General features: G+C 43.2%; 1 protein-coding gene across 1 annotated transcript in view; it reads left to right on the top strand.

Annotated features, from left to right (window-relative positions):
- NT5DC3 (5'-nucleotidase domain containing 3) overlaps positions 1 to 13,217 on the top strand; it is a 63,590-nt gene that overhangs the window by 14,811 nt on the left and 35,562 nt on the right. Inside the window, exon 2 of the mRNA XM_065937951.1 lies at positions 8,255 to 8,439. Coding sequence (XP_065794023.1) covers positions 8,255 to 8,439 — 185 coding nt within the window. The remainder of the gene's footprint in view (positions 1 to 8,254; positions 8,440 to 13,217) is intronic.

Here is a 13,217-nt window from a genome sequence, read left to right as displayed (position 1 = left end):
TCGCATTACAAAAAAATTGAACTTTAAGGATTTTCAATTGCATTTCAGCTTTTCTCTTTGAGCGTTTTCCTGTTGCCATATTTGTCTCCTGAGCTCAGGTGTCTGAGATGTGTATGTTTGGGCCTCCAAGAAGAGCATGTTTTCTTCCAGGTTTTGCTTTTTAATATAACTTGCAGTGAAATCTTTCATATAAATCTTTATCAGTATCTCTGAATATGTCCTTAGCATGTATTCCTAGAAGGAAAATTACTAGGTCAAATATTTTTAAAAGGCTCTTGGTACTTATCGCCAGCCTTCTTTCCAGAAAGGTCGAACCAGCTTATATTCTTAAACAGCAGGGAGTGAAGCTACCTAGTCTTAGCACCAGTACCCACTCTGTGTTCCATCATTGAAAACAGAAAGAAGCCAGATACAAATAACAACAGCAGCAGCAACAGAAATACCACTGCAGTCTTATCAGAGAAAAGTTGCATCCTCTTTTTGTTCCTTAACCAAGTAACACATGCTTATTATAGAAAAAAAATGTTGAGGTAAAGACACTAAAACCATTTGTAATCCCGTTTCAGAGAGAGCGGCTCATAAATATCCAATTGTTTTAATTTGCTCTTTAGAAAATAATTGGAATGGTTGAGCATTTATGTTTATAAGCCATTTAGTTTCCTTTTAAAAAATTTTATTTATTTTTAATTGAAGGATAATTGCTTTGCAGTTTGGCCTGTTTTCTGCCATGCACCGACATGAATTAGCCATGGCTATACACGTGTCCCCTCCCTCTTGGACCTCCCTCCCACCCCCCACCCTTTGCCACCTTGTAGACTGTAAGAGCCCTGGTTTGAGTTTCCTGAGTCAACAGCAAATTCCCGCTGACTGTCTGTTTTACATGTCTTAACTGTACACGCTTCCAGCGACTCTCCATTTGTCTTACCCGCTCCTTCCTCCCCATCGCCCATGTCCACGAGTCTGTTCTCTGGGTCTGCGTCTCCATAATTTCCTTTCTTGTAAGAGAGAGACTCTATCTTTTCATTTTTTGGATTTGTATGACTTCTGTTTACCCTGAGGATATTAGTCTGCTGCTGTTTGTCTTCTTGTCTAATATAACCCTTCCCTGTTTTTGATACCCAGGTGTTTAAAATTTTTATACTGTAAATCTGTTGATATTTTTCTTTTGTGATTTATTCTATTGCTTTTACATTGGGAAGTTATGTTCTTACATGAAATAAATAGTAGTCCATATATTTCCCCTATCTTTTTAATGGTTAAAAAAACCATAACTTATTCACATGGTGTTTGTTTTACAGCACGGCCTGAAAGAGAATCTTACTCAACATCCTTCCCATAAGCTTAGCAGTGTTTGTTTAGTTAGGCAAAGAGAGAGAATATTATTCAAGCTGGTGTTCAGTTACAGTATGTTCTGGAAAACACAGATTAGTAGATGGTCCATCTTGTTGAAAATAGGGCATATGAAGGAGGATTTCAGATTGGGAAGACAGATAAAAGTCTAAGTGGGGACTGCCTTTGATGCCACGTTAAAAGTTGAAGTTTGTAGGCAGTAAGAAGTTTGAGAACCTGAATATCCTTGAAATGAACCTTTAGTTAGGAGTCCTTCAGCTACAAGCAATACTAAAAAAAAGAAAAGCCTGAGTCAAACTGGTTTAATTACAAGGGAAACTTGGAGAGAGATTTTGTGGGTTGGTGCAGCTTCAAGCGTGACTTGATCCAGGTTCAGATGATGTGGTCGGCTGGCTTCTCTCTGTGTCTTGACCTTGCTCTCTTCCCCACTGGCCTCTTTTTTAGGTTCTTAGAGGTGACCCCCTCATATCTCCAGATTTATATCCTCTTAGGTCCATGTTTGGGAAAAATGAATGTTTCTTTCTTGAAATTCCCTTATAAATCCAGAAATTTTCTTGATTGGGCTCAGTTGGTTCCCTGTGGCTTCAGGGGACATGTGAAGATATTTGGCTAGAGGGTGTTCCGTGGCTGTCCCAAATGAATGCATGTTCGGGTTCTCTTTGACCAGGTCTGGATCACGTGTTTCCTCTTAGAGTCAGGAACTGAACTTCCCCAAGACCACACAGTCTGAATGCTGGGGTGGGGTAGTTTCTCAGAAAAATTGAGCGTACTGGAGGAATAGAAGGTGCGTCAGTGAGATTAGGCTGAGCTGTGCGCAGTGACCAGACACCAGAAATCTCAGTGGCTGAATACAGGCAGCTATAACGGCAGTTTATTTCTCTCTCCTGCCCTGTCTTCTGGAGCCTCGGGCTCCTCTGCAGGGCAGTCGTGCTGCATGCGGTGGCCTGGCCTGCCAGCTTGTCGGTCTCCTCCGTCCCCTGCGGTATGTGTCACGGAAGCCTCGTGCACGATTCTCTGATAGAGTGGGGGACGGCGCGTGCTGTGGCAGGAGGTGATGGTTCCTTCTGCCCACAGCCCGTTGGCCAGAGCAGAAGTGAGTGGCCAGGATAAGGGGTGAAGAGAGGGTTGTAATCCCCGAGTGCCTGGAAGGAGAGAATGTGAGTGAGCGCGAGGTGGCCCGGCCACATCGGGCGGCCCAGAGGCCAGGGCACCCTGTCCCTGCCCAGCACAGGCTCCATCGAGGACCTCCTTTGGTTCAGCTCACCCCTTACGCCCCTCTCCTGATTTATCTGACTTGTTCCTGGGATGGTGCTGAGAACAGGGAGTGGATCCCTTCAGAGCTTCCCAGGGTTGTGTCCCCAAGGGCTGAGGGACAGTCATGTTGCCTTTCTGAGGACATTATGAGTGTTTCTTGATATGACTCAGGCCATAGATTTCTACTCAGCGCTATCCCCATGCGCTGCTCCGTTAGACTGGAGACCTTTTAAGAAGAGTCATCGTGCATTTCTGAACATCACAGGGTTCAGAAAAGTGCCATCACGAAGTACTTGGCAAAGATTGTATTTCCCAAACTTAAATATTTACACAGTTTAACAATATTTCCTTAAACAGGTGGAAAATGTCTGACTCTGTACCTAAGTTCTGATTTCATTCATTTTCTCTGTCAGTAGTAAAGATAAAATTAAGGCAAGGAAGGAATTTTTCTGTGGTGATCTTACAAACGAGAAAACCAGGACCCCAAACAACAGAAAATGGTGCAGTGACTGTGGAAGACAGTATGATGGTTCCTCAAAAAATTACAATCCCATTTACCATATGCCAGCAATTCCACTTCTGGATATATACCCTCAAGAAGTGAAAGCAGGGGCTCAGAGAGATATTTGACCACACATGTGCATAGCAGCATTATTCATTGTTCACAATAGCTAGTGGGTGGAAGCAGTCTAAATGTCCTTCAGTGGGTGAATGGATAAGCAAAATGTGAATAGACATAAAATGGAATATTACCTAGGCTTAAAAAGGAGTGAACTTCTGACCCATGCCCCAACATGAATGAATATTGAAGATATTATGCTAAATAAAATAAGCCAGCCCCAGAAGACAGCTGCTGTATGATTCTCCATATATGAGTCACATTCCTAGAGACAGAATGTGGAACAGTGATTGCCAGGGGCTGGGGGAGGAAGAATGCGGAGCTAGTGTGGAACGGGTGTGGAGTTTCAGTTTTGCAAGAGGAAAGAGCTCTGGAGAAGGATGGTGATGATGGTCTCAACAGTGTGACTCACCTTAGTGCTGCTGTGCTGTGCACTTAAAATGATTCAAATTGTAAATTTTATGTTATGCATATTTTATCATCATAAAAATAAGCAAAGACAGAGTCTCAGGAAGCTCACAGATGATGCCTGTAGGTGGTCTGCTGGTTGTCCCAGCGCTCCATGGGATGAGCAAGTGGGCAACGTGTGAGTCTGCAGGGGGTGCCCAGCTTGCCGCCCTGCCGGGAAAGGTCACCTCCCGGCTCACAGTGGCTACCTGGGAACCCAGCTATGGTTGGAGCTTTGGGCAGAGTGACAGAACTGTCTCTCCACGTCTTTGTCCTCATTGTGTGCAAAAGGAATTTGCTCTCTCAGTTTGTACCCACTCTTGTCTCTGCTTTGGGCAAGTACATAACTGACTAGTCAAAGGCCCTCCTGTTTAAATTTGGAGTCCACAGTTTAGACAGATTGTTTCTCTCTGTCTGAGTGGTTGGTGTTCTTTTCTTTTGCCTTGTAATGACTTACATTAATTCTTAGCACTTTCTTGAAGTGGTTGCATGGGGTGTTGAGCTCCTTTTAAGCTACTAATGTTCCTGGTGTTTATTTCAAGTGATGACTAATTAAACACACACGCTTTCTGGTGATGTTCATGTGATGGATACACCGCGGGCTTTCCCAACAGTGGAGAATTCATTCCTGGGCAGCCCCTGGAGATGTGCTGACTGTCAGCACCGTGTTCCTGCATAGTCGTGTTTCCTTGAGGGCCTCACATACTCTTCTCAGGTAGCAGAAAGGGAGAGAGACTTTCCTGCCAGCTCCAGGTCTAAATGGAAACTTGTAATGGCAGCAGGCTGTGAGAACTTCCCTTGGAAAGGTCATTTGTGAAAGAGGAGCTTCTGGTCGTTCTGTAAGTGATCCCCTTCACTTACTTCGTTCAGACAGTGCTATGTGGTCCTATTCGGAAAGTGACATCCTGGGTAGTGACCTGTTGATAATGTGAGGCCAGATGCTCTTCGACGTTGGATGCTGAAGAGCCACTGGCTTCTCCCTTCCTCAGGACTAGTTCCTGTGAACTGTCTGCCTTCAAGTTTCTTAAAATGTGTTTCCTATCTTCAGGGGAATCTTATTTGTAGAAAAGAAAAACAAGACCAAGGTTATTATCTCATTGATTTTGACGAAAGAATCTAATGAAGAAATGGAATCGTTGGTGAATCTTGACTGCTTGATTTTCAGTAGACTCGGTCATGTCTAGGTTATCAATGGGAGAGAAATTCATTCTTTTGTTCATTCCTTCATTTGCTGTCTTTGGCCTGGATATGCTGTGTGGGGATGTGAAGGCTTGGTTTTAAAGTTAGTGTAATGTGACATCTTAAGTTTTCCATAAGATTTGTGTTTGTGTTTTTCTGTGGGGAGAGAATTCCATGGCTTCTGTTAGGTTCTCAATGGGATCCAACCCTACAGGTGAGGTGTAAGGAGCTTTCTGAAATGCTCAGAATATGTCATTGTGGCTCATATGGTCCCCTAATTAGAGTTGTCACCCTGTTAAAGTAACACTTCTTGGATATTTCAGGTGGCTCTTTAGAAGTGGATAATGTGAGAAAAAAGTGAGCAGAGGGAAGGAGGGAACACTGTAGACTCTATAGTAAGCATTAAAATGAAGAAAGATTGACTCCATTTTATTTAGAAAATAAATACTTGCTTCTCAAATGCTTGTTGACTCCCCTAATCTTGCAGAGGAGCATCAAGAGTATAGATTCTGAAGCCAGACTTCCCAGGTTTAAATCCTACCTCTGCCATTCATTTAGTGGTTGTCTGTCCTTCAGTAAATTGTATGATTTCTGTGTGTCTCTAATGTTTTCTTACATCAGATGGGGGATGATAGAGCTTTTGCTTGCTAAGGTTGTCATAAGGATTAAATGAGGTGATACAAAGTGCTTCCGAGTATGTAATACATGGTAAGAAGAGAAAGAAAGAAAGAAAAGTCGTTCAGTCATGTCCGACTCTTCGTGATCCCTTGGACTGTAGCCCGCCAGGTGCCTCTATCTGTGGGATCCTCCAGGCAAGAATACTGGGGTGGGTTGCCATCACCTTCTCCAAGGAATCTTCCCAACCCAGTGATCAAACCCAGGTCTCCCGCATTGCAGGCAGATTCTTGTCATCTGAGCTACCAGGGAAGCCCCTAATACATGGTTAAGATCTTAATAAAAATAAGGCCTTAATAAGTGTTAGCTCTTATGATGGAGTCAGAGGTGGTTCTTATTAATGTAAAGAGTAGTAGAATACACACGGTTCAGTTTCATTCATAAGATGTGGACAGTTCACTTTCTGTGTGCTTGTGTTTTTGTGGTGGTTTTGTACCTATTTCCATGAAGTCACCTGTCTTCAGCATTTGTCTGTTGATGAACTGCTTCAGGTAAGTTTTTGGTGCACAAGCATTATAAAAAGTGAGAGAATGCTGTCCCATATCCTTTTAGCAAAATGGGATGGTCTGTGTTCTTGTCACAGAATGTTGCATGAGGAGGTTCTTTGTGTTAAGTGACTACTTGTGAAATGACTGGATGACAATATTATATTTCCTTGTCTTTAAAAATATAGTATGCAAAAAAAAAAAAAATATAGTATGCAGCCCCTGATCCTAAATTTCATCTGGGATGTGGTTATTGAAGACTCATAGTCTGTTTCACTTGTGTGATTAATTTCGCCATCATTATTAGACTCTAGAGAGTTGCTTTCTGTATCTTTGCGTTTATCTTTTGACTCATCTGATAATTGTGAGATGCCTTCTTCTGGCAGGTTGATGCTTTTTGCCACTCTGGGTGGAAAATAGAATTCCACACAGTGAATTGTCAACTGTGTTTCATGAAAGCTAAGAAAATGACTGCAAAGATGGTATCTTCAGACTTCTTGGATATACTTTCCTGAAAATGATTCGATACTTCAGGCAGGGCAATGAGGAAACTGAAGGGTGATGTTGTAGTGTTAATTTCTTTTACTTCTGCAATATCTTGGCCAGGTTCCTGTCATTCTCTTGCTTTGTTGTGTATGTGCACACTCAGTTGCTCAGTCGTGTCTGATGCTGCGACCCCATGGATGGGCCCTCAGGCTCCTCTGTCCATGGAATTTTCCAGTCTAGAATACTGGGGTGGGTTGCCATTTCCTTCTCCAGGGGATCTTCCCAACCCAGGGATCGAACGCATGTCTCCTGCATTGGCAGGCAGATTAAAAATCATGGGTGGGAATAATTGAGAAATAATGATGAAATAGGTTTTCCAGATGACTCACTTGTAAGGAATCCACCTGTCAATGTAGCAGACACAAGTTCAATCCCTGGGTTGGGAAGACCCCCTGGAGAAGGAAGTGGCAACCCATTCCAGTATTCTTGCCTGGAGAATCCCATGGACAGAGAAGCCTGGCGTATAGTCCAGGGCGTTGCAAAGAGTCAGACATGACTTAGCGACTGAGTACACACCCACCCACACCTCCCACCCTGTATTCACAGTGGTGAAATGATTCCTGCAATGGGAAAATAGCAAAATGTTTCAAGATGTTGGAAAATAAAATCACTGACCTCCCATATTGCATCTTAGATTTTTAAAAGGGTGTGGTGAACTCATGAAAGTTGTATGATAAGATGAGTTTTTGGAAAACCTTCAAGAAAGAATAGAAGTCGTGAAATAGCAATCCTTACAAATAGAACTGCTTAAAACAAGAACTCGAAACTAACATTGAATCCAGGGTACCCTGATGATATCCTGGGGTTAATTACATTTCTAATAATCTGTCTGGAGGAAATCACCAGAAAGGCAAAGGTGAACATCTGAAGGTACTTATTACTGTGAGGTTTGTGTTTTTTTGCTTTTGTTTTGTTTCTTAAATAGGAAAAGTCATAAATGTGTATGAGTAAAAGGCTGATTTGGCACAATATATCAATCATATATGATGATTTAAAGTTATATTCTCAGAAACTCTGTAACGATAGAACACATTATGATGGAATATTAGAGTGGAATACAAAGATGTGTGTACAATGTGAGGTCAACTATGTACACCATATACATAGAACAATATTGGTAGAAAATGCATATAATTTTTCTTCTGGATGATGTATGATGAGTGATACTTAATTATCTGCATGGTTCTCTATCTTCTAAAATCTGTAACTGGCATATGTTGTTTTCTAAAGAAAAGCAAATCTTTTTGTGATGTCGAAGCAAATTATTTTTTATAACAGTCATTAGGATGTTGTGTACCTACCATACAATTCACTCTCTTAGTTTCCCATTCAGTGGGTTTTAGTATCATCAAAACAACTGTTCAGCCATCACCACAATCAACTTTAAAACATTTTCATCACCCCCCAAAGAAACTCTATGTCCATTAGCATTCAGTCTGTTTCTCTCCATCCTGCCAGTTCTAGGCAACCACTTAATCTAGTTTCTGTCTCAAGGGGTTTGCCTATTCTAAACATTTCATTTAAATTGAATCCTACAATATGCGACTCTTTGTGACTGGCTTCTTCCACTTAGCATCATGTTTTCAAGGTAAAGCTAATTACTCTTGTGCTTTAATTTACTCATTTTGTTTACTCATTTTGTCATGCTAACCTTTATTTATCATGGGGTATAATGTCTTTTTTCCTCCTTTACTTCTAGAACTGGTTCCTTCAATTATGAGCAACTTGTTAAATCCAGATGCCATCTTCTCAAACAATGAGATGAGCCTGTCAGACATTGAAATCTATGGCTTTGATTATGACTACACCTTGGTGTTTTATTCAAAACACCTTCACACACTGATATTTAATGCTGCTCGGGACCTTCTCATCAATGAACACCGGGTAAGATCAGAGACTTCCAGTCTCCCCCTGTCCTCCCTTGGGGATTGAGTTGACCCGACCTCAGCCAGCACAGTAGATATCACTTAGTAAACTGTTGCTGAATGTGTGAGCAGATGTGGTTCCATTCCAAATGACTGTCTGGAAAATAGTCTTTTTAAAAAAATACTTTTTTGAGTTATGATTGACATGTAAAAAGCTATATATATTTACATATAAATACACATATACATATATATATATAGATAAAGCTCATTGAGTTTTGGGATAAGTGTATGAAACCACCATCAAGGTCATAAACTATCCATCACTTACCTAAGTTTCCTCCTGCTCCCCTTATTGTTATTGTTGGGTGTATGCATGTGTGTGTGGTAAGAATGCTTAACTAAGATCCACCCATTTAGCACATTTCAAGTATAGAATACAATATTGTTAGCTATAGGTACTATGCTATATAATAGATCTCCAGAACTTATTTATCTTGCCTGACTGAAACTTTGTACCTGGAAGGTAGTTGTATGTTTAAAAAAATCTTTAGATGTCTCTGATAGAAGACTGTCCCAAGTTACTCATTAGTGGAGATTCAGCCATGCTCGTTCGCACTATGCTGTCCCACAGAGCAAGTGACATAGGTCCTCCCAAAGGGGCAGCCTGTTAATTTCTGGTTAGAAGGAATTCTTCAAATCATGGGCAGTGTTTTGCCCTCATCACTGAATCTAGTTGTATTCTTAGATAAGGAATATTTGAATGTCTTCTGATGCATAGTATTGCTGAGAACTTAGAATAAAGAAGGAAGAAAGAAACACTCTAAACTGAATGTGGTTTTCTCTAGTCTAGTTGGAGTACATTTCAGGAACCAGGACGCGAAGCATCCTCAGAGGTCGTCTGACCAGTGACCTTTGAAACCCCCCACAGCATTCCAAGAGAGGTGACTGGAGTGCATCACTCCCAGAGGAGTTCTGAACTTGGGGAGATTCTCCCACTGATACCTTCTTTTTCCTTCATTTATCCCTTCCCACATTCCTTCATCCTTTACTCAGTGCCTCTTCTGTGCTAAGCTGTCACGGAAGCAGGCAGGATGAAGGCGAGTAGGACCCAGGTGCTACCCTTGGAGAGCCAGGAGTCTAGTGGAGGTGTCTGTCCTGTGGGCAGGTAAATTATGGAGCCTCCACCTGGTGGAGCCCTACAGACATCTGAACAGAGAGCGAGACCGGTGTGGAGGGTGGTTTTCTCTGCCTGAGGGACTTTCCCTGCAGGAATTCCTCCTGCCTGAGGAAACAACCGAGAAGGTGATATTTCAGTGGAGTCTGGAAGGAGTTTATCCACAGAGGTGGGCTGGGGGTGAGCAAGGGTGGACATGAGTAGCCTAGAGACCTAAATCATGAACACGAATGTTTTCTCCTTGCCTATCTGAGTCACGGGCTGGGTGTTATACTGGGCCGTTAAGCCCTCCAGGTCTGCTCTTTTCCCACTTGGATTGTTCCTGGTTTTCCCAGCCGTTCCCCTTTGGCCTCCTTTCTAGTCTTTTTCATCATTTTCTGTGTGCTCGGGTTTATCCCCCTCAAGTGTGAGGCTCCGAATTGAAGCTGTTCCTGCAGGTGGGGTCTGACTAGTGTGGAGCAGGGGGTGGCCATCAGCTTCCTGGTTCTGGATAGCAGACCTTCAGTAATGTTGTTAAAGGGTGCAGAAGTTTTGGGTCCTTGCCATTTGAATCAGTGCGTTTCCTGATTCCCCCCAGCTTTTGGCTGTCAGTGGGTTTAATAAGAAGCTCATCTGTCCTTATTCACAAGGCAGGAATGGTACCTGCCCAAAGTAACACTCCCTTCAGCCACCACGCTCTCTGTAGTTACTGCCACTTGATCAGAGGTGAACTCCTCTAGCTCCTCTCCGCCCAGCGGCATGTCTCCATCTGTTCAGGACCCTCCCTTCTCTTCGGTCTGACCTGCGGACCTCTCCCCGACTCTGAGGATGGCAGCAGGTTAAGCGTGAGGTGGTCCTGCCCCTGCTCTCCCGTCTGCCGGCCTGCCCCGCCGTCTCCCCACCGCCCTGCCGGAGAGCGAGCTGAACTAGTCTTGCACTGCAGCTGGTGTTTGAATTCCAGGTCGTCTGCAGTGTTTGCTGTGACATTACTTATAAAACTTACTTAAAAAATAAAATATCATTGCTGTGATATTACTTATAAAACGGAAGTCATTATGCTGACAGCACCGTCTGTTCATTGTCTGCTGGGTGCTGAAAGCACAGGCTTTATCCTTTAGGTAATCTTGAGTAACAGACTTAATGCTTCTGGGCCTCAGTATTGTCCTCTGTGAAATGGGCACAGCAGTAGTACTATCCTCACAATGTTATTGTCATAATTAAAGGAGCTGATTTATGTGAAGCACCTGGCACATAGAAAACACTCAATAAAGCTTAGCTATTACTACTGTTATTAGCTGTTACTACTGTTATTGCTAGTCTGCGTGACAGCCCTGCAGATAGAGAGTGTCTCTGTTTTACAGTTGAGCAAAGTGAGACTTACCGAGTTCAGCTAGTAGTTCAAAGCCACAAGACAAGAAAGAAGGCAGAACCAGAATTTGAACTTTAAAAAAATTTTATTTATTTATTTTTTATTTCTTGGCCAAACCACATGGCCTGTAGAATCTTAGTTCCCCAACCAGGGATCAAATCTGTGCCCCCTGCATTGGAAGGGTGGAGTCTTTTTTTTTTTTTTTTTAATGAGTAAATTTTTTTTTTTTTTTTTACTGTAGTGGTTTTTGCCATACATGGACATGAATCAGCCATGGATTTACATGTGTTCCCCATCCCAATCCCCCCTCCCGAAAGGTGGAGTCTTAACCACTGGGCCACCAGGGAAGTCCTTGAATTTGAACTTCAATCTGTCTATTTGCAAGGCACAGATGCTGTCTTCTGTTCACATTGCCCCTTGTGGGATTAGTAACACCTTTTCTTTCTATCCTATGGGTTTATTGTTCAGATGAAAATAAAATATTCATGAGGATTAAAAATTTATGAAATTTGAGGGCAAAGAGAGATGAAATAAGGGAAAGAAAGGTATACTCATTCTGATTAGAAAAGCTTCTTGATAGTTGAAATTTCATTCTCATTATGTCTGTTTGTTGCTTTGATAAAAGAAGTATGTCCTAACACTAATTATATCAGACATATTAATAGAGGCAATTATGCTTATGCAAATTTTTTTCTGGTTTTGGATCTGGAAATGATTCTTCCACGATGCTGTTGGAAGCACTGAGTTTGGTTCCATTTTTTTTTTCTGCCAAAGACTAAAAGTACTTGAGAAGATGAGAGACATCTGCTTTTGAGATGCACAGTAATAGAGCAGCAAGTTTGCAATTTAGCATCTTCCCTAAAAGCAGATGTAAATGTTCCAGCCTCTTCATAATTATCCATTCTCTCTTCTTTTGTTAAATGAGAGTGGGAGCTTTTTTTTTAAAAGATGGATTTATTTTTTCGGCTGTGGTGGGTCTTCATTGCTGCATGCAGGCTGTCTCTCACTGCGGTGAGCGGGGTGGGGGGCTGCTCTTCGTTGTGGTACGCAGGCTTCCCATCGCGGTGACTTCTCTTGCTGTGGAGCACAGAGGCTAGGGTGTGGGCCTCAGTAGTTGTGGGTCCCGCGTCTAGTGGCTTCATGGCACGTGGGATCTTCCCGAAGCAGGGATGACTTTTAATCTCCCTTCAGGTTCCGCACTGTGTGAGAGGGAGTCTGTCTCTGCAGCTGTGAGCTCTCTTTTCACTCATTCAGAAGGTATTCACTTGAAACATGCCCTGCCTCCATCCACTTCTCACCTCCCGTGCTGCCTCCACCCTGGTCCACGCCACCATCACGTCCCACCCGGTGGTGCGGTAGCCTCAGGCTAGGCCCCTTGCTTCCATTCTTGCCCCTTCGTCTGTCCTCCTTTCGGCAGCAAGAGTGGACCTTTAAGCACTAGGCACCTGACTTCTGGACTCAGAATCTCCTCGAGCCTCCCCATCACACTTGGAGTGACACTGAAGGCCTCCAGTGCTCCTGGACCCCCGGCTTCCTCACCACCTCGTCTCCTCCCGCCCGCCCTCGCTGCGCTCCTCCCACACCCGAGACCTGGCTACTCCTTGAACCGCCACACACGCTCCTACCTTTGGGCCTCTGTGCTTGCCAGCTCCTCTGGTGGAACGTCCTGCCTGGCTCCAGGTAGCCTGAAGCCTTGCTCTTTAGTACCCCCCCCACCCCCTGCCGATTTCCAAACCCTTTTAGTGCATTCTTTCTGCAGTACTTACCACTCTGAAGCACTGTACAAGTGTTGATTTGTTTTGCCTGCCCACCATAGGGTGGAAACTTCTTAGGGGCAAAGATGGTGTCAGTTTTTTTTTCTTTTTTCTTTTAATGTTGTTGTTTTAGTTTTTTTTGGCCGTGCCGCACAGCATACAGGATCTTTGTTCCCTGACCAGGGATCGAACCCATGCCCTCTGCAGCAGAAGCTCAGAGTCTTGACCACTGGACCGCAAGGGAGGTCCTGATGGTGTCAGTTTTGTTCACGACTGCATTCCCAGGCCTTGGCACAAAGTACATGCTCTGTGAACACTTGACATGCTCGTTGAATTCCACCTGTTAAGAGAGTATCATGGTGCAGGTTGTTCTGTCCTGGCTTCATGTTCTGTGTGGATTTTGGAGAACTTTATTTCTATATGCTTTTGCTCTCTTCTAACTAGACTCATAATTCAGGTTACTTTACATATCAAACTGAGACCTCTGAAAAGCAGACGTATCATATTTATAACTCACA

Source organism: Muntiacus reevesi, chromosome 1 (genome assembly GCF_963930625.1).
Source record: "Muntiacus reevesi chromosome 1, mMunRee1.1, whole genome shotgun sequence".
Classification (NCBI taxonomy): Eukaryota; Metazoa; Chordata; class Mammalia; order Artiodactyla; family Cervidae; genus Muntiacus; species Muntiacus reevesi.
This window is presented reverse-complemented; position numbering and strand designations above follow the sequence as displayed.